Here is a 21433-nt window from a genome sequence, read left to right as displayed (position 1 = left end):
GTAAAAATCTCTTTTTGCATAATAAATCCATTTTATTTCAAATATCTGCATATTCACTATGCATTATCACTTTAAACTTTATTATCATTTAGTATTTTAGTACATTTGAGACAATTTGTATGTACACCAGTCGCTACTTAATGAAATTAATATTAATTAATCACTATCAGAACTATGCTTGCTCTCCTTAGTTTCGACTGGCACTTCTTGTTTGTAATGCCTATATTCAGGTTTCAGTTCCCACATGTTTTTGTGGGGGTTCTTCAAATTATAGTTGCACACTTCTTTCAATATCTCTTTTAGATATACAATAGGTTGTTTAGTAATCTAAAACAATAGAGATATTTTTTGTTAACTAATTTCCTTCATTAGATTTACTGTTTCTAGTCATGATATGGTATCTATACTGTGATCATCGTCAAGATCATTATCAACCTATATTTGGCTCACTGCTGAGCTCGAGTTTCCACTCAGAGGGGTTAGGCCAATAGTCCACCACGCTGGCAAAATGTGGATTGGCAGACTTCACATATGCAGAGAATTGAGAAAATTCTCTGGTATGCAGGTTTCCTCACAACGTTTTTCTTTCAACGTTTGAGACACGTGATGTTTAATTTCTTAAAATGCACACAACTGAAAAGTTACTGGACTGGATTTGAACCAACACCCTCTGGAATCGGTGGCAGAGATCGTATCCACTGGGCTATCACAATTATATGTGATAGGTTGGACTAATTTTCGCACACACTCCTCATCAAGCCATTAGCGCTGCAGGCAGGTGAGCTTACTTTATTGTCAGTGGCTGACTTAAGGGAGTAGAATAACTGCTTGGCAGTCCTTTGTTAAAATGACAAATGAAAAACTTGATGAAAAAGTTTATTAACCCAATTTCTAAAAGCATTGTAAATCTAATCTAGGTAATATTTTCTACAAGTAGATACTAGAAATAAAACATACCTTTTGGAGATCTTTAATGTTATAATACTGATGTTTTTCAAATGCAGCAAACAATACATTAAGTACCGCCTCTTTGTCATCACGAGCCTTTTTGCCTTCCGCTTTTTTCCTTTCTTGGTATTCAATCTATAAAAGAAATAGACATAGTTTGTAGATAGAATTTTCTATTGACATAACATTTTTGTTTATATACTCAGTGGCACAATTACCCGCTCACTTTAAAATGACGCGAATATATTAAAGTGGGCGAATAATTGTGCCTCTGAGTATATTTCCGATTTAATGACAAGTTAGCCCTTGACTGCAAACACTCCTGATGTTGAGTGACAATGCAGTATAAGATGGAAGTGGGCTTATTTGGAAGAGGAATATGTTTATTCTAGCCATAACACTGATGGGTTCTATACTACATCATACTAAAGTACTAAATCACTATACTACAGCCATACTTGTTGTGTACTGTTTATCAACAAAGATATAGAAAATGAAGGTAGAAAACATGTGTCTCGTGTAACTTATTTATATTTTCTATCTCAAATTGTTCTAAGCTTATTAATCAAATTTATTTTCATTAATTTATGTACAAGTTACTTATTTAATTATTACTAGGTGTGAAATGACTATAGATTTATACCCTCATTTTTAATTTTTGTTGGTAAACAGTACCCATCGAGTAGGGCTGCAGTATAGGTGGTATGTATGTTTTTGCCGGTAGGGTAATTATTATTAGTTACAGCTGATGCCCACCATACTATACTAATATATGACATTTTTCTTCACACACTATGCTATAACAAAATCTACTATGATTTTTTTGAAACTTGCACTGAGCATTTTTACATCAAGGTGTTGATCATGTAATTAGATTAGACAAAGCTAACATTTAAGTAAAAAGGATGCTTACATTATGTTTATGGTCTGAAACAGGTTTGAAAGTCTGCACTATCCTCTCTAGCTGTTGCACTTGTCTTTGAGGCATGGAAGCCTTCCGGATAGACTCAGACTTGAGCTTGTAGTATGTAGGGTCAGCATAAGGTCTGCATTCCAACTTTTGTACTATCCTTCCTTCCATATAAAGCTTTTCAGACTCTGGCACCACAGAATCTGCATTTGAGGCTGAAAAATAAAAGAGAAACATTTGATACATTTTAGTGTAAATTCATGTAGTGTTTTTCAGATAGCATGGGTACGATGACAGTTTCCAACTGCCAGTCTCAGGTTTATCATTTTAACTTACGAGCTGCATGCGAGAATACTCCTAAAGATTGCCGCGTCACATTCGAAACATTAAGACGGTGTTCTTTTGGTATCGACTGTTCTCCTGGCTCTTTCAGACATAATACAGCCTCCGAAAGGGACAACTGCACCTGAGCCTTTTGCCCGGGAACACGGGAAATCTTTAATTTGCCTACTTCTATTTCACCAGGAGCTTTGTCCCATTTATTTGCTATATACTTTGGTACTTTTACAAGCCATACTCCACGACCCGTGTTAGACAAATCCAACTCGCGGTCAATGTGAGGCAAATGATTGACACTCATTGTTATCTTTAAAATTACTTTTTATTTTAAATATTTATTATTAACAATTGACGAGTGAAATTGTGTATGTGTCTGAACTGGAAAACTTATTTTTCATTATATTTTTGACACTTGCCGTTGCCACACTTGTCATCACAGATTAGGTACTCTTGTCATCTTTGTCATGCTTATCAGCGTCACAAACGGCTAAAAAGATAGTCAGCGTAGATAATATAGTGTCTGTGTCAGTCTCAGGCTCGTTAATTCTCATCTTTTTGATCGAATTTGTTTTTACCTTTAGACCAATTACAAATGGACCACTATCGCAGTCGCACCCAAATTAATTTTTTAAGGGGGAAGAAGAAAACTCACACATTGATAATATTTAACATCAGTTATTAAAATATATGTCCATATCATGTCCTTACACTACACACGCACTATACTACACACAACTTTTTATATAAACACACATTTAATTTTTACACAGAATAACAAACACATTACACCTAGACTATCCATATATATGGACACAGAATATACTTAATGGTGTTAAATGTTTTCGATGTGTGAGTTTACCTCGTCCCCCTCAAAAAACGACAGACTTTTTTGTTGGTGAATTTGGGTGCGAAACAGTTCCATTATTTTCAATGGTCTAAGTTCGTACTCGACTAAAATACTAAAGTAATCGGCCTCTATTATCAAGGTTACGACCATAGAGTAGAAGTTCCGACAGTGCAAAATCGGTACTTGTCAGTTGTCACTCATAAACGTCAGTTGTCATTATCTTGTCAATGTCAAGTTGTCATTTTCCTAATAAAAAAATGAAATACCTATCGTAAATGTAAATTGTAATTTAGATTTTATTTCAAAAAATAATTCTCTGACTATATAAACTGAGAAAGTAAGAAGTTCAACATTAAAATTGTTTGAATTTGATAAGTAAAGTAACGTTTAGGAATGGACATTTAACTTTATTAAAATCGTAACAATAAATAAAAGCTGGCAGAAGTTTCGATAGTAATGTGAAGACATGTTTGGGTACAGCAAAGAAGCAGTTCGGGTGAAAGTCAAGGTTGGTATTGTTACAAATTTGTCTAAAAAAAATTGCTTTTTCACTACATTATATCCACAAATAAAATTGTATTACATCTACGTAGACAACACATAATAATAATTGTTATCGTTATTAGTTCATTCATTTATAAATACAAATGTTAAAATATCAAAAATATTTGATTTTTTTTTTCTGTTTTTGCAGAAATGCGAAGGGAAACTACAACCGGAATTGAGAAAGTTTTCAGTGGACCCTCAGATAACTTCTCTGGAAGTGTTACAAAGCATTTTAGTGAAAGCATTTGATATAAAATCTGACTTCACTCTATCCTACAGAACTGTTGATGACTATGGACAAGAAATATATTTGCCATTGCTGTCTGATTGGGATTTGGATGCTGCTTTTCTCAAGTAAGATATTTCATTGTTAAACTAACTGTCCTACTCGGTTACTAGGGTTGTCCACATTTTTTCAGAAAAAATAGTATTTTTCAGATTTAGCTGTAAAAAATATAGCACTCTTAAATAAAATATAGTATTTTATGGAATAAGCAAGAAATCAACATTTATTTTTAAAAAAGAATATTTATTTTATTGTTGTTGCATTTTTCAAGTTTTATTTATCTTAAATATCAATAAGAGTATACGCTCTTTCACATCTAATTTTAAAATTTTTGAAAACCAAATGCTATTTTTTAATTTAAAATGTAAAGTTTGTTTGTTACAAAATATTTTTGCATATATCACATATATATCATTGTTTCTTCACAGACCCAAAATTTAGTATAATACTATATATTATAGTATGGGTGGCAATCCATCTGTAACCCTCAACCCAGATCCAGTTCTTATGGGAATATAGGGATAATAAATAGCCTAGTATTAGTAGTCGTAATATTATTTATATCCAAATCAGTTTATCTGTTCTATAATTTTAAATGGTGTAACTATCTTGACTACGTTTTATAAAAAGTTTTTTAAAATGACATTATTCTTCATATGTATAAGTGCTTTGCGACTTGTTATTTGGTAGATAATTATAATTTTTTTTTATTTTTACATGTTAGTTGTTTATTGTTGTGTGCCTTGATTTGGTCTTTATATCCATACAAATCAATTTTCTAGCATAATAACAACAGAATAAAAAAGAATAGTATTACCAGAAATTTTCATTCATTTCAATAACATTAGTCCAGTGGTGAACCTGGTTCATTCATGGTAAAACCATGGGGGGGGGGGGATATGAAGCGCTTGTCACTTCATATAAATAAAATTGAAGTGATTGTCTGATCTGTGATTTTAAAGTAAATGTGGTTTATCAAGGGCCTATAGTTATTTAGTAACCAAAACACAAACTTTTATAAAATTTTGTCTGAATTGATTTTAATTTAAAACTTTCATTAGAAGATACTTATAACAAATTAACTACATTTGCCTATTTTATAATATCAGTTATAAATGTAAAATAAAAAGCGTTTTTTTTACACAGGGCTCATAATATAGCTCTAACACAAAGATCAGAACCATGTGTGCAGCTGAAAGTGGACATGAAACCATTTGCGGAGGCTTCCGAAGACTGGGAGCCACCCACCATTCCTCAGGCCCCTGTCAACCAAACCAAAGAACAACCTACAGTACACCAAGCTGCACAAGTTGAGAGGCAGGAAACACAAAGTGGTTTCCAAGGTCTAATTATGAACCAGGTAAACAAATAGATAAAAATTAAGAAATACAAAAGTATTGAGTCAAAATTTTGTATCTAAAAGGAGACCCGAGTATTTTTAAAGCCACTGCCTTTTTCAAGATGGCGTAAAATGCTCACAGGAAATCTTGGTTGAAAATTTGAAGTTTAGATTTTCATGGGTTTCCTCAAGTCATATCCAAAATTCAACTTTCTCGGTTCATTTGCATTTCCAAATTTATAATCTGATACAAATAAGTAAGCGTAATTAAAAATAATAGCTTTTTTTATACTAATAAAATTGACTACATTAGTAATCTTAGACAAGCAGATAATGTAAAACATTTTGAAGGTAGAGGTTGGAATGTGCATTGTGCACTTTTAATTTTTTTTCTTATACTGAAAATTCAGCACCTCTCTTATATATTTTTAACAGCAACTTTGTAACTACATAGAGATAAAAGTTTTTACCAATTTACAAATATTGATAATTGTATAAGTTTTTAAAACATTTTTTTTTTGGTTTTATACTTTTTTTACTGGTATTTTTTTATTAGGTTATCTTAATGAAAGACAAATAATAATTGTTGCACTCAAAGCATCTACAAATTAGTTTTATATAATTTTAGTAGTGTAATATAATATTTTTTCTAGGTTGAGAAAACATTTAACATGTTTTCAAGAGCACTTAATCTTTACGACGACCCCAACACTCCACCGCGGCCTCCACTTAGTGACATTGAATTCAGAGCATTTTTGGATGCTGTCGGACAAATCAATAACACATCCAAACTCAGAGAAGTTATATACTGTGGTGGTATCGAACCTAGTTTACGGTAAGTATTAAACTATCCATTTACTAGTAATTGCCATGATACTCTATAGATGTAATCTTTTAACTGCTGTTTATATTGTTACAGTAAAGTAGTCTGGAAACACATTTTAAATGTTTACCCAGATGGAATGACTGGTAAAGAAAGAATGGATTATATTAAAAAGAAAGCAAATGAATACTACACTCTAAGATCTCAATGGAAAGACTGCATACAAAAGGGGATGGTAAGTTATCATAGTTAATTTATCTCAAGAAATTGTTTTAGGTAGAATAATTATATAATATAATATTATATACAGAAAAAATTATATAATATAATATACAGCATAAATACCTATGGTTGTAAAGTAAAATGTTAATCGCGAAAAACGCGTTTTTAATTATTTGGGATGAAGCTTGTGGTATAGAAACCCTGGCCTGTTCTAGAGTATAATGATATAGTCCGGGATCCGTATTATTTTTTTTACAACTGATTACTATCAAGTTAATCTGACTGGTACAATATTGCATCGGTCAGTGCACCATTAGAAAAGATTTGTTATCTGAAAAATGTGTAAAAATTTGCAAAAGTGGCAGTTTAATAAGTAAAATTTTTTTTTGTAGGTAAACTCAGACTTAGCCTATGTGACGAGTATGGTGCGTAAGGATGTTCTGCGAACCGATAGACACCACAACTTCTATGCTGGAAGCGATGACAATCAAAACATAGCGTCCCTTTTCAATATTCTCACAACGTAAGGTGTTCTTTAATATTTTAATATTTAAAAGTATAATTACGCCGTGTAGTGTTTTTTCTTCTCACTGAATACGCGTATGTTGACACTCCTCCAGTATTCAGTATCAAACATCAATTTATAATATCACTACTACAAACCATAAATAAGTAAAAGATTGGAGCATTGTCTTATTTGCTGATTGTCTAAGCGTAGACCAAAGCTGCTACGTGAATTTTGAAGTCAAAATTATTTTATTCAATAAAAGATATGAAGATAAATGGTGATCATTATAGCCGTATTCTTAAAATTTAAGCTAAGGTGGTTCCAAACACGCCCAGTCTAAAAAGAAGCTAAATGTTTAATCAAATTTTTTCTGTCTTTACAGGTATGCTTTGTATCATCCTACAGTAAGTTACTGCCAAGGTATGTCTGATTTAGCGTCACCTCTACTCGTAACGATGGGCGACGAAGCGCACGCTTATATTTGTCTCTGTGCTCTTATGAACAGGCTGTATCCTAACTTTTTACTTGATGGAGAAGCAATGACAGTGAAATTTACACATTTGACAGAGTCTCTCCAAGTTTATGATCCAGACTTCTACAACTATTTGAAATCTCAACAAGCCGATGATTTATTGTTTTGCTACAGATGGTTGCTTTTAGAGATGAAACGAGAATTCGCCTTCGATGATGCTCTCAGAATGCTGGAAGTACTCTGGGCCTCATTACCACAAAAAGCTCAGCCAATCGAATTGTCTTTAAAGGAGAAAGACTTTGATTCCACTGTCGAAGTAGATATCGATCCTCCTCCTCTAAGTCCATTAATAAAAGCGCCACGAGAAAACGCATACACGAAAGTGTGCGCAATAAGGCGCCAAAGTTCAAGTTTCAGCTTAGCTAATGTGAAAGCACCCAAACTAGCCACAATCAAACAAACGAACCACAGTTTAGACGAAAACGTAGCCCGCAAAATTTTAAACAGTTCATCTTTAAAACACGCTAAGGAATTTCAGAGTTTAGACGACGCGGTTTTGCAGACAAAAAAACTGTCGAATGAAAACATTGCCGACAAGAGTACAGAAACAATTTCCACGACTACATCGACAACTCTGTCGAAAGAACAAAAACTTAGTTCTAGAAGAGGTATGAAGAGTGTGCCGGAGCACGGAAAAGTTTTAGATGTTCCGGAGACAACGACAGCTTGGTCGAGCACAGGAAACTTGTCCAATGGCACGTCACACGCTGAAACAAAAGAAACGCCTTTGGGAAGTCAAATTAGGCTGTTGAGAGATAAAATATCTGTGCACAACAATAAATTTTTTTCTTCCTTAGACACTCTTGATGATTCCACATGTTCAGATTCTAACAAACCGAAAGTTAGAATGATTAAGAATTTAAATGAATTTCTGAACTTTGCTACCGGAACTAAAACTGGTATGGTAAAACAAGAAAAATTGCAGCGAACTCATTCGGCTATTGAACGAACACGATCCAAAGAATGTCCCAAAATAACTTTAACCAAAACATCCTATGACGAAAACGATATATCATCCACAAATTTAAAAAATCAGGATATCAACAAAATTAGTAAAATGAGTTTCGAAGTCAACGAAAGTAGTAGTCCAGATGATTCGCAAGAATATTATCCTATGACTACTTCTATGACAAGAGAATTAAGACTGGAATTAGAACATTTAGACCGCCAAGTGTTTGGCCCTTCATATGTTAACCGCTGTAGTATGATATGTGATTCGCCATCGGATTCTACGAGTACTGAAGACAAACCGGGAGCATTTTACACAAAGACAAAAGCCGATGGTGTCACGACTGATGCACTAGAAATACAAAATGTAGTAACAGAGTCAGTAGATACCATGAAAAGGTCACCTTTACTCGACACTATGAAATCGAATGCGCGAAGTGCTGAGGACATATACCTATGGGAGAACCCATTGCACAGAAACACTCCTACTACAAGAACTACTGCGAGTTGTCCTCAAACTCCCGATGAACAAGCCGAACTGGATTTCGATGGCGATACGGGAGAAATTTTCGAGGAACATTCCGGCAAAAAATCTATAACACCTATAAGACTACTGAGAAAAAACCACTCCCTGGAACGACAAGAACTTCTGAAAAACACAAGACATTCCAGCACACATTCCAGCGAATCGGATTCCTCCGAGAAGGATCCGGTGGAATCGATAGACACGCCCACTCTGATCCACAGCCAACACGAACTTAATTCAAAATCCCACAAATTTTTCTCAAATATGTCCCAAGAATTAGAGAACGCAAAGAAGAATTGTGAATCTCTTCTAAACGTTAAACAGTCGAACTTGCAGAGCGTTGCGTCTACTATAAACAATTTTCAGAAGAAGTATGAGGTTTTCAAACCGCCCGTACAAAAGAGCACGAGTGTTCCGTCGGTTGGAACGGAAAGTTCTGTTAAAAATTGCATCAGCAGTCTTCCATCGCCGACTGTATTCGGTGGCGGGAACCCATTTTTAATGTATTTATGCCTGACAGTATTGTTACAACATAGAGATTATATAATGAGAAATAGAATGGACTACAACGAGTTGGCGATGCATTTCGACAAGATGGTACGTAAACACAACGTGAACAGGGTATTGAATCAAGCGCGGCAAATGTACGCACTTTATTTGAAGCATCAAGCACACAAGACTGGCGATGTTACTACTTGAAGTTTTTTTTCTTTAGTGACTGTAAAGATCTCCAATGTATTCTTTTTATTGCTCACGGTTTCCTAAATATAAGCTTAGGTATAAGTTTAAAATTACTGCGTCAAATAAATTGTATTTTAATGATCCATTGAAATTCAACGAGGTAAGGGTCCCATGCAGTCGGTCGCTTCGATATTATTGAACCACAAAGTCAACCTATTTAACAACTTTACTATTGAGATCGACTTTTAACATTAGACAGCTGTGGCAATCAAATAAATCAAACTGAATCGTCTGTCTGTATAAGAACCAATATTTATGTAAAATGTGAGGTGTTTGTGACGTATTCATAACAGAGGCCTTAATTAAGTATTTTAATATATTTTAAGTATGAGAGAATTGACATAACAGGGGCCTTGCAATATATTTTGTTTACTATGTTTGACGATAGAAATCTTTAGAATGTATTCTTTTTTTTTTGTAAGAGGCATGAGACGTTGTAATTACACGGCAGGCATTTCGTAAGATATTAGGACACAATATCGCCTCATGTTTTCGAAATGACTTTCAAAGTACCAATTTAACTTAAGACCGCGTAACTGTTGGCAGCACCTCAAGTACAGTCCACTTAATGGAAGGTGAACGAAAGTGGAATGTATTCTAGTTGGAAATGAAGTTTGATAATTCCCTTTTTGTAGGAAATTATTGTTTGAGAATCGTCGTGCTCTACATAAGGTGTAGCCAACTAGTTGCACGCGGTCTCGGTGGATTACCAATACGTCAAATTTGTTTCAATATGGCTTCGCATATGCATTTGTTCAGTCATCAAGTAATAATTTATATCAATTAGTTTATCTTGTTAGGACGAAAGTGGTCTAATATATTCCATCGTCCGTTATTGGCAGTCAGTCACTCAGTCTTGGTCAAGTTATGACATGCCTGAGTAAGGCGAATGCAACCTTACTAAAACTTTTGATAGAGTCCACCAAGAAAATCGAATCAATCACTTAAAAAACTCTTGTTCAACCTCCACTTAATAATGCGACAACTGAATATAAAATGTGATTCCTACGATTTTCCCGCGAAACTCCACTTGAACTCACTGTTAGCATGAATTTACATAGACTACCGTCGTTCACATAACAGGCCCGTTTTGATGTCTGTCAATTAAGTTCAAGGAATAAGTTTGTATGAACGTACTGACTCGGTCAATCGAATATCTACTTCTAAAACGTAATAATCGGCTACTTAGGTTGTCAAATTCTAATTTCTAATGATACTTCGATTACAAACTTCACAACAAACAAAGAACACTGCGCTATTACTTCGTGACAATTGAATTTTTTTTATAATCATTAATGTACAGGCCCTGTTGTTCACTTAGACTTCTTTATGAGAAACGCTATTTCCCTCATGGCAGCAGTCGCCACGCGCAAACTTTTTTGCTAAATACCGAATGTTCTTGCTTTATTTTCCATTCCAAAGATTCTAGGGTTTTGGACGCCTATTGTGATATTATTTTAATTTAGTATTATATACATGACGTAATGCATTTCAATTCTTGTATGGTGTGATAATAAATGCACAATGCTCCAAAGTTAAATGTATTTAGTGTTATGTGAGATTGTATCATCACAAAGTTTAATGGATAAAGATATTTAATAAGGTTCTTTAAAATCAGTGAAATCAGATCCAGTTTTAGTTAACGAACATTGATAGGATTAGGCATCACTATCTGCTGAATGCTGAAATTGTAAATCAGAAACTTGACACAATGTGTAAAGCTGGTTTTATACTACAGTCAGCGCGGTTACGTACAAGCTCTAGACCTTTTTAAAGTGGAAATTTCGTGGAAAAAAATCGGCTAAGCGTTAGGCACTTTTTGGTAGGGGATAATTTTATGGGTTCGCGTCACTGACTTACGATTGGCGCATGCGCAGTGTGCTGTGTGCCTTACAGAGTAAGATCCCAGAGCAATCTGAGACAGTTTATTTTCACCTACCTAGAAAAACCTTAGGTTTTCAGTAGCGTCTCATGTGCTTGCATGTTTGTGGAAACTTGCTCTGTGACACCTGCGCAGGTACCAGGTGAGAAAGGTAACTAAAAGAATGTTGTATGTATGTTACGCTGTCTGGATCGATTTGGATAGTTACTTTTTTTTTGCTTGAAAGAGAATACTCCTGAGGTGGCCCCATTGACATATGTTAGGATCTGATGATGGGATCCTGCAGAAATCAAAGGGATTCCTCAACCTGACCACCGGTTGCTTGGGCACTCAAATTTCCTGTAGCGGGAGGGTTGATTTTTATTAGTGTTTTGTATTTTATTTATTTATTTAAATTTCATCAATCGCAGATAGTGATAGCCTTTACGCTGTTGCTTATGAAATGTAAAATAGATAATAAATTGGATTAATTGATATCAAAATAATGCTGTGCTTAAATTATATTATTAATATTAAGAAAGCTAATTTTAAAGTATAATCTTGTAAATAAAGTATATATAATTATATAGAGCTATTAATTTGTTTCATTGTATATGCCTGTTATGGTCATTTAGATATTAAATACAGTTAACACACTCTGAGTTTTCAAATATTTTATCAACTCAGATATTTGTAGATAAGTACCTACAACAGTCTTATTATAAGCGGTAAAAGTTCATGTTTGTCGCCGTTAGACTATTGGTTGCTTGCGTAACTATAGTAGTCAATAGAGAAAAAGTAAGTGCACTAAGGTAAAGCGAAGCTTGACCGGGTTGCTAGTTTTTTTATGTTTTTAAATTCCAATACACTTACATAAAATTGCATTTAATCAATTTACTTTGGAAATTCGCCAATATTGTGCCTAGTGCCTACGTCCACCTATGGGGATTGCGAGGTCCTGGGGATTGGGATATACGGAACTATTCTTTATTTTAAGAAATTTTTACTAAAACTTCTCAACCCGGAGTTGAGAACTTGATGGTTTTACCGTCGGTTGCAGTCGTTATCTATACTAATATTATAAAGAGGACAGATTGGATTGTTAGTTTGTATGCATTGAATTGCCTCCAAAAGTACTAAACCGATTTGAAAAATTCTTTCACTATTCGGAAGCTACACTATCCCTGACTGATAATTTTTTTTAAAAATAATTAAGGATCTTTCCTAAAACTTCAATAATGTTACACAAGGTGTAAAAAATTACCTAAAATATTGTAGATATAGATACATTGGGTGCGCTGCAAAAACAATTGATGTTGGAATAAATTAATGTACTACTACTTTGCAGAACACATAATTTTTTACAAAGTGTTGCTAGTGAGTTATGACACAAATAAAGCTCCCGCGCACTAGACGAGCCTGGCTGGGTAGCCAGGCTGCAAAACATATGACCTTGTATAGATAGGAGCCCGCGCACTAGGCAACCGCTAATTCCCGCAAATATTCTGGCTGCCACATCCTGGTCCTAGCATAGATGATACATTATATGTCCTAGTGCGCGGGGGCTCTTAAGTGTTCTGTATTAAAAAAAAATAATAGAAAGGCTCTTCATTTGTATTGTGGTAGGTATTATTTGTTATCAAAATAAATTACTTCAGATTCAAGACTGCTTCAACATTTCATTTGATTTGCCGCTCAATTCAAGAACGGCTGAACCGATTTGGCTGAAAATTGCATGGGAGGTAGCTTAGAATCAGGAGACGAGTATAGGGAACTCAGGGTAGGGGTGAGGACCTTTAACTAGGGTAGGCATCACACGTGTAAGTTGTAGAAAATTGAAAAAACTTTCTTCAACACATTGTTATAATGGACGCACAGCGTAGGCAGCGCATTTTTGCATCTATGAGGGCACGCCACTGGGTAGGATAGGAGTATGTTAGAGAAGAAGTGTACATAAGTCAAAGCGAAGATTGACCAGATCATCTAGTCATTCATAAAGCGATCTTAAAGAATTTAACATTATAACCCAGCTGCTCAACAAATAAAAACAACAATAAATAGTCACTTGCCAATTTATTACAGAAATATACTAGGATACAGTTTATTTACGCATACTTAACAATATCTTACGTCATTACTCTTTACAATATCATACAATATCACAACACCTTACAATTTTCCATGGCCGAAAATAAGCAAAAGAATTTCGCTAAGCTAAGTCCAAAACCAAACGTAACTTTAGCATGCTAATTTCGGTTATCTAATAAATAAAAACTTTTGTCCTCCGGCTCCGTTTACTTCCGTTTGTTTCCTCCGCCTCCCGACAGGATCATTGCGATGCGCATGAAGATGTTCAGGATGTCTAGGTACACAGAGATTGCGCTAAAAGAAAAAAAATAAATTAAAGTCTTTTGTTTACAGCACTTGGCACATAATGATAGAAGTGGGGAACAAGATTACTTAAATTCCCGTCACGCCAAAATCGTAAAATCGAAAATTCTAAATGCACGAACGTTTAATTTCGTTTATACAGCTCTGTATGTGCAACTCTCACTTGAAATCATAACTAATTATCAAAAAACGAAGATTTCTTCATTTTAATGATATTTCTCAGGTTTAAGAATTATGATCTCTGTCACTCTACTGGTCTATACATATAGATTACTAAGAAATTCAACCAACTTTAAAAGAAATTGCCAATATTATTGAAACATTAATGTGAACGGTGAAGGAAAACATCGTGAGGAAACTTGCACACCAGAGAATTTTCTTAATTCTCTGCGTGTGTGAAGTTTGCCAATCCGCATTGGGCCAGCGTGGTGGACTATTGGCCTAACCCCTCACGTCACTGTCACGTGTGAGACACGTGATATTTAATTTTTTAAAATGCACACAACTGAAAAGTTGGGGGTGCATGCCCCGGACCGGATTCGAACCTACGCCCTCCGAAATCGAAGGCAGAGGTACCACGTAATATAAATACATAATTTAAACATCATACATAATATAAACAGATCAAACTCAAAACTTATGTAATCAAATGCTGTTTGAAATGAAAGAAAAGGCTATTTATTATTATTGAATTTTACTCACGAGTTAATTGGATCGTAGGGTTGGTATCCAAACGTGGGGTGCATCTCGGCTCGCTTGACAATCGCTTGCGTGTCGTACAGAAGGAACCCACCAAACACTATCAGGCCACCGTACAAGCTTAGAGAATATAATCCTGAAATTAAAACACTTTCATTAGCCAACTTCCAAAAAGGAGGTTCTATGTTCAAATATCTCTTCTTGAGTTGCATTATTCATTATTGAAGGTTGTGTCCGCTTTCCAGCCCCTTATTTGCTAACCTTCTCCATACACTTTGACGATCTCTACTTTGACGCTCCGTTGCGCAGTGGTATGCGCGGTGGATTTACAAAACGGAGGTCCTGGGTTCGATCCCCGGCTGGGCAGATTGAGATTTTCTTAATTGGTCCAGGTCTAGCTGGTGGGAGGCTTTGGCCGTGGCTAGTTACCACCCTACCGATAAAGACGTACCGCCGATTTAGCGTTCCGATACGATGTCGTGTAGAAACCGAAAGGGGTGTGGATTTTCATCCTCCTCCTAACAAGTTAGCCCGCTTCCATCTTAGATTGCATCAACACTTACCATCAGGTGAGATTGTAATCAAGGGCTAACTAGTAAAGAATAAAAAAAAAAAAAAAAACATTTACCTACTCCAAGCTGTTACTTTGCTATAAGCTCATAAGTTAGCAATTTACTACTGGTAGCATATTTTTTTTCTCGTGGGAAATGCTTTTACGTATCCCTCCCGGTGTCGTGGAAAAGACTTCGCGGTATCCTCGGGAGGGTTTTTTTTTATTTATTAAAAATAAATTACAAAACAAAAAGGTAAATTAAACGGACAACCACAAAAATCACAAAGATTTGACCTTGGTGTCCATCTGCAACTAAGCTTAAAAATAACTTTAAGTACCTATAATAATATTTTCTTAGAAATAACTTTAACAATAATACAGCATTAAGACAATTTTGTTACATTTGTCACATTAGACTAAATTAAATTAATTACTAAATAAAATTAAATGTACTTAATGTTTTACGTGAAATTCATAGGTATATACCTAACCTAACCTATAATTTTGACATGAAATACTGTTTTAATTTTTTTTTATATTAATCTCGTTTACTGCATTAATTATGTTGGGAGGTAATTCATTAATAGAATTCGAGGAACTAGGTAAGCCGTCGTGCGTTCACCGTACGTATTGCTTGCTCGCTCGGTTGGTAGTCAGTTGGGTATGTGGGACTCGCCGGCCAGTACCAGAATACCGAGTAAAACCCGGTAGCATATTTACCTGCTCCAAGTGCGGTGGTGGGCGGCAGGAACATGCTGGCCAAGGAGGCGGCGAACACTGCCCCCAGCCCCATGGCCAGCGGAGCGCGCATGTTCAGGAACTCTCCCGAGGGAGCGCACACTGCTATCGTGCTCAGTCCGCCGACTACACCCGCTGTGTACCTGATCGAGTACAAAAATATTTATAAGCATTGGTGTTGCCAGGATTCTATCTAGGGAATTAGGGATATTGAATAGGGTAGTTGATTCATATAAAATTTAATATAAACAATTATAATTTTGAGAAAGACGAATATCTTAGCATTCCATGGATTCACCGTGCAGGTGCCGGGTCCATAGCGTGGTAGAGAGAAAAACACCAAGCAAAGTCAAGGACTTGTGACTACTGGATGTAGGGTTAAGGAATTCCTTGACGATCGATCAACACTCCCCTTCTCTGAACGTGTTGTTCTCCCTGCCTATCCAAATTTGGTAAGATCCCATTAGAGCAGCTTTGGATACTCGTTTTAATATAGAACTAGCTGCACTTCTAGAGAGGCCAAGGTCTTTAAGCAAGTTAAAGAGTATTTTTCTGGTAATGAAATGAAATGATTAGTCTCCCATGGCATAGTAAGCTCTACAAGTACTATTCGCTTTGTTTGTTTGGACAAAAGGAAAATGTCTGGTCTAGATCTGGAAATAGCGACAGTACAATGTAGTACATTGAATAAGGGTCTGAAATATATCGATATCAATTAATAAAAGTTGAGGATTTTTTCAAAAACATTTCAATCTAGTAGAACGTTATTGAACAATTTAAGACCATTTAAAAAAGTGTCAACTAGCCTATTGAATACAAATTGATAGTGTCCGACCGAAACTAGTTTTTACGGCCGAAACCGAATTTCAGCTCCAGCCTTTCGAAACCGAAACTTCCACTAAGGTCACTTTTCCATTTGAAAGAAACAAAGTTTGTATAATTGAAAAACACATCTATGAGTATCTTAAAATTTGGTATCAATCAACCGATTTTACGCGTTCGTTCGTTTCGAAAATTAAAGTTTTTGGAATAATTAAAAACAAGCTTTCAAAAATTTTCGACAACGATATCTTAAGAACAATGAACTATTTGGTTTTAACAAAATCTACACTTATTGATGCGGTTTTTTGAAGTTAGATGGATATGGTGACCAACCACTTTTCTAAGGCCGTACATCGCTACGCCCATGTTTATGAGAATAAATTTTTATGATGGTACACTAATATTTATTTACCAAGCAGCACGCATCAGAACTGGTCCTCCAAGGAAGCAAATTGGAGCAATGACAGCCCCCATGATCCCCGTGTGTGCCATCCACGCAAGCTGTTTAGCACCAAACCCTGGCTTGTACTCCATGCCTCTGACTACCATTCCGGATCCAATCATCAGAGCCATTGTCATGATGATTGACTGTAAATAGAAAACATAAGGGACTGTAGACCTGAGTATATAGTTTTAGTTTCTATTTGATACCTCAACACATTGTTGAGATAAAGAGTGGCGATCTGGGCGGCCTGCTATGCTTCTGGAGTCAGCTGGGCTGGATGAATTGAATCCAGCAGGGTCCTACACTGAAGGATCCACATATAACGCCCAATCACATGGCCAAGTGTGGAAACGGCCCAGAAGGAAATGAAATGAAGTACAAAATCCTTAAAACTGTGATATTTTTCTAATTGTGCTGTGCCAGCATCAGTGGTGTTCACTTCATAGATGCACAAATGCACTGCCTAGCCTCAGGAGTAATTTAAGACCTGTATTGGAAAACATTCTTTCCAGTTTTTACAATTGTACATACAATGTAGTTAAAAACTCTGAAAAGTAATTTATTTATAACCAGAAAACCAATAAAAAAGCTAACAAATATTTTTTGTTTTGTTTACATACCATCCATCCATTGCGAGCCACTAAGTTGAGAAGAGCTGGAGTTCTAAAAACTGTAACAGCGCTACCAGCTGTGAGAACCAGTGATCCAGCAATGTACCCATATGTTGCTTTGATACGATCCTTTACATACTGGGGCCATAGGCTGAAAATAAACAGGTAACATCATAAATACCTAATAAAAATAATTTTATAAAATATGCCAACTGATAAAGAAAGTGCTCTGACATGATTAAATTTGTGGATTATACAATCTTTTACATTCATGCGTTAAAATAAAGTTGAAAGATTGACTAACACACTATCAACTAAACACAAGTGTAAACAACTTCAAAACCTTAAAATAGAATCATGGCTAAACGGTAAACAAACAACACGCTATCTCATAATATGCTTCTAATCTTAGCCTATAAGAGTGATGACTCACTGTGCCTCTTGTAGCGTGCCAGGTTTGACTCCAGATCCATAATAACATAATGCTCCAATGCCCACAGCTGATGCACCAGCCAAAGCACCTTTGCCCAAGCTAAAAGCTGAAACCATTACTTGATATCAAACTACTTGCTATATAATCTACATTAATCAATAAAACAAATAATAAATAGCAATATATTGTTAATTTTCATTCACAATCACATTCATATACAATCAAAGAAGGCTTCCTCTAGCATCATTATTACATCAGCTGATAGAAGAACTGCTGTACTGCCTTTAGTTAGGACTACCCACAACAATAACATCATCACAACCACTTTTTATGTCATCAGTCCAGATCAAGTATAATGCACTAATGTTTTAATAACCCCTATTATGCAACTGTTTCGTAATATATTGTATTTTTGCAATATATATATTTATATATTATAATTATATAAGTTTATTTACTATATACCTTCTTATACTAACCTAAACCTACTACCATATTGCATTTTATAAATGTACCTTAACACACAACACAATGTATAACAAACAAAATTACACACTCAAATCAAATTATTTAAAAATTAGATTCACCAATGTGTTAAAACTCACACAACTTTTAAAATGACTGCGTATTTTATAGGAATGTGACATCATCATCATAAATTACTCAAACCACTTAATCTGAATAGACTTACTGTGACATACAAGTACTTACTTTTTTTTTTTTTTATTCTGGCAAAAAACAGTCATTACAATAAGAGATTTTACAGTAAAAATATTACTTAGAATATGGACAATTAACTTACTTCCCTTTCTCTATTTTAGTAATTTTATTAATCAAAGATACAGGTATTGCTGTCCCACTTATTATTGTTTTTAGGCAATCATATACAGTGCAGTGTTGGTCGACCCCCCATTAGGTGGACCGAGGATATCAAGTGGGTTGCATGGAGCCCCTGGATGCTGGCGGCTTGTGATTGTTGCGCTTGGAGCTTCATGCAAGAGGCGTATGTCCAGCAGTGAACAACTTTTGGCTGATAAGGTAAGGTAACCATATACCTCATGTTCAGAGCTGATTAGAAATGGACAGTTTATAAGCTAGAATTCATACAAAAAATAATAAAGTAACAAATAGTTTAGCTTACCATTTGGTCCAGCAGGGGCCATCAATCGTTCCCATACTGTAGGCTGTGAGCGTGTGGCTACCCTGGAGCGTGGCTCGCGTGCATAGTTTCGTACGACATAATTTTTGGGCACGAATTTTTGGGGTATAGGAGTTTTAAGTGTATGAGTTACACTGAACGCGCTTCGGGAAACGCACAGTCGGGAAAGCATGATGCAACCTATATGAAACAAAAAAGTACACTAAAAAACGCTTTTCATTTCATATATTATTATTGTACATTTATGCTTCAAGCCATCGTTGAGGATTTAATCCGCTAAAGTCTGCCGAAAATGCAACTTATATTTTCGAAATGTTTCGCCAAATACAATAAAAGGATACAATTCATCTTACCTTTGCTAATTAAAAAGAAATTAGAATACTTAAACACTGTAACAAATGAATAACAGATCCAGCAATAATTTCACAATAATATTAGATTTTATTACAGCAATTCCAAAATAACATTAATTCGCAGTTCGTTTTTTACTTTTTTGGTTCTAGAAAATGTCAGTCAGACAGTTGAGATTTTTTTTACATTGATGTGACAGTTGACACCCATACGTCACATTGACAATCACTATCACATTGGTTCTATGGCCTAACTCTATGCCAAATGGATAAAGTAAAAATAAGGGACAAAGATGCTTGGTAATGGAACTTTACAACAAAAAACATATTTTACAGGCACAGGGAAGCGAAGGTTAAATACTGTTAGATAGGTCACTAACGCGTCGAAACTGAAGCGAGCAAATTGTCTTAATTTCATTTATAGTAAACAACGAAAGTTAAAACAATATTGTCTACGACGTCAAATTGTGTGTTCAGGAAGTGTACACAAAATTGTGCATGTGTGCGCTCAGAGGTGAATTTGTAGGCATATCAATAAGAAATGCATTGATTATTGCCCTGCCTTTTGGTGTCAAGGGTTTGACTTCCACTACTGGAGTGATGAGCATGAAATATTTTCTATAATGTTTGGACATTTAGGGGTTTTTTTTAATGTGTGTATCTGTCATTTGATTTTTCATTATTTTTATGAAGTACTGACGAACGTATACAAACTATAAACTGCCTTTTCATCTTTGTATTTCAAGCGGTTTCGATATTTTATGATGAATACCTTCGCATCCATAATATATGTTGTAAAGACATTTTTCAATTTATGTCAATTATCTCAACTAATCATTTGTACGGAACCCTCGGTGGGTGAGTCAGACTGACATTATAGCTCAGAAATTTTGTTGGCGAATTTGGGTGTGATGCATATTCATAGTTAATTAGTCTAGGTACTGTAGACACCATAAATTATAAACATTCTCCTCATTCTCAAGATATTTGACCTTTCCACGACTTTGACGTAATTGTAAAATTATCAGAATTATGTTAAATGTAACCAGCACAATAATATTACCTTAAATAAAGGGAGATATTTGGTGGACGTTTATAAGCTCACAAAAAAATTTAAAATAGTGGTACTAATTTTCTAATATTAATTTTAATTTTTTTACTCTTTTTATTTACTAGTATAGACAAATTAACAAAATCCCCAATAGTGAATAATGTAGGTATCTGTAACAGTAATAAAATACTATTATCTTTAATTGGCATTTTCGATCTTTACATAAAACTGCGTCAAAATCATCCATATTTTTACTGGTTATGATGCCACAAAAAGTTTTAATTGCTATTAAGATTAGGTATGCTGTAGAGTAGACCTAAAATAACACTACGTAAGTAACGATTAACGAATAAAAAAAATAAGAAATATCATCAAACGCCTACTTGTTGAACGTGTATATTGTAAACTAGCGGACGCCCGCGACTTCGTCCGCGTAAATTTCGATGTCAACTTTACTACTACCCCTACCCTACCCTACCACTACCCCAACCCTACCCTACCCAAACCCTACATCTACCCTACCCCTACCCTCCCCTACTCCTACACCCACCCTACCCCGAAGCTACCCCTACCTTACCTACACCCTACCCCTTCCCTCCCTGTACCCTATCCCTTTCCTACCCCTATCCCACCCGTACCCCTATCTCACGCCTATCCTACCCCTACCCTACCACTTCCCTATCCTACCCGTACCTCTACCCTACCACTACCCTACCTCTACCCTAAACCCGGCCTTAAACCTACCCTACCGCTACACTACCCCTACGCTTCCCTACCCGTATCCTACTTTACCCTGTAACTTCTC

General features: G+C 35.4%; 3 protein-coding genes across 3 annotated transcripts; 1 reads left to right on the top strand and 2 right to left on the bottom strand.

The window, feature by feature from the left end:
* Positions 1–11: 11 nt before the first annotated feature.
* On the bottom strand, positions 12–2613 carry LOC112054893 (general transcription factor IIF subunit 2). Its single transcript, XM_024094830.2, has 4 exons — positions 2195–2613; positions 1862–2073; positions 958–1083; positions 12–327 (listed from the first exon to the last, which is right to left on the bottom strand). Exons 1-4 carry the CDS (start codon positions 2496–2498, stop codon positions 157–159), a joined length of 813 nt encoding a protein of 270 aa, XP_023950598.1. The 5' UTR covers positions 2499–2613; the 3' UTR covers positions 12–156.
* A 691-nt stretch (positions 2614–3304) lies between these two features.
* On the top strand, positions 3305–11971 carry LOC112054892 (TBC1 domain family member 25). The gene is made up of 7 exons (XM_024094829.2): positions 3305–3552; positions 3739–3944; positions 5023–5236; positions 5869–6050; positions 6135–6273; positions 6653–6783; positions 7151–11971. Exons 1-7 carry the CDS (start codon positions 3511–3513, stop codon positions 9471–9473), a joined length of 3237 nt encoding a protein of 1078 aa, XP_023950597.1. The 5' UTR covers positions 3305–3510; the 3' UTR covers positions 9474–11971.
* A 1461-nt stretch (positions 11972–13432) lies between these two features.
* On the bottom strand, positions 13433–19739 carry LOC112054899 (growth hormone-inducible transmembrane protein-like). The gene is made up of 8 exons (XM_052891130.1): positions 19581–19739; positions 19210–19407; positions 18069–18174; positions 17645–17786; positions 16992–17167; positions 15740–15900; positions 14470–14602; positions 13433–13758 (listed from the first exon to the last, which is right to left on the bottom strand). The coding sequence occupies exons 2-8, from the start codon at positions 19397–19399 to the stop codon at positions 13671–13673; spliced, it is 996 nt and encodes a 331-aa protein (XP_052747090.1). The 5' UTR covers positions 19400–19407; positions 19581–19739; the 3' UTR covers positions 13433–13670.
* Between the last annotated feature and the right edge of the window lie 1694 nt (positions 19740–21433).

Source organism: Bicyclus anynana, chromosome 3, assembly GCF_947172395.1.
Source record: "Bicyclus anynana chromosome 3, ilBicAnyn1.1, whole genome shotgun sequence".
In the NCBI taxonomy this organism is placed as follows: domain Eukaryota; kingdom Metazoa; phylum Arthropoda; class Insecta; order Lepidoptera; family Nymphalidae; genus Bicyclus; species Bicyclus anynana.
This window is presented reverse-complemented; position numbering and strand designations above follow the sequence as displayed.

Bases quoted from the DNA above. Each gene is read 5' to 3' on its own strand.
- LOC112054892 (XM_024094829.2), top strand. From the start codon at position 3,511: ATGTTTGGGTACAGCAAAGAAGCAGTTCGGGTGAAAGTCAAG. The intron at 3,945-5,022 runs GTAAGATATTTC...TTTTTTACACAG, and splicing joins TTGGATGCTGCTTTTCTCAA to GGCTCATAATATAGCTCTAA. The intron at 6,274-6,652 runs GTAAGTTATCAT...TTTTTTTTGTAG, and splicing joins ACTGCATACAAAAGGGGATG to GTAAACTCAGACTTAGCCTA.
- LOC112054893 (XM_024094830.2), bottom strand. From the start codon at position 2,498: ATGAGTGTCAATCATTTGCCTCACATTGACCGCGAGTTGGATTTGTCT. The intron at 2,074-2,194 runs GTAAGTTAAAAT...TTTATTTTTCAG, and splicing joins AGTATTCTCGCATGCAGCTC to CCTCAAATGCAGATTCTGTG. The intron at 1,084-1,861 runs GTAAGCATCCTT...TTTCTTTTATAG, and splicing joins TTTCAGACCATAAACATAAT to ATTGAATACCAAGAAAGGAA.
- LOC112054899 (XM_052891130.1), bottom strand. From the start codon at position 19,399: ATGCTTTCCCGACTGTGCGTTTCCCGAAGCGCGTTCAGTGTAACTCAT. The intron at 14,603-15,739 runs GTAAATATGCTA...TTTTAATTTCAG, and splicing joins CACCACCGCACTTGGAGCAG to GATTATATTCTCTAAGCTTG. The intron at 13,759-14,469 runs GTGAGTAAAATT...TTTTTCTTTTAG, and splicing joins CCCTACGATCCAATTAACTC to CGCAATCTCTGTGTACCTAG.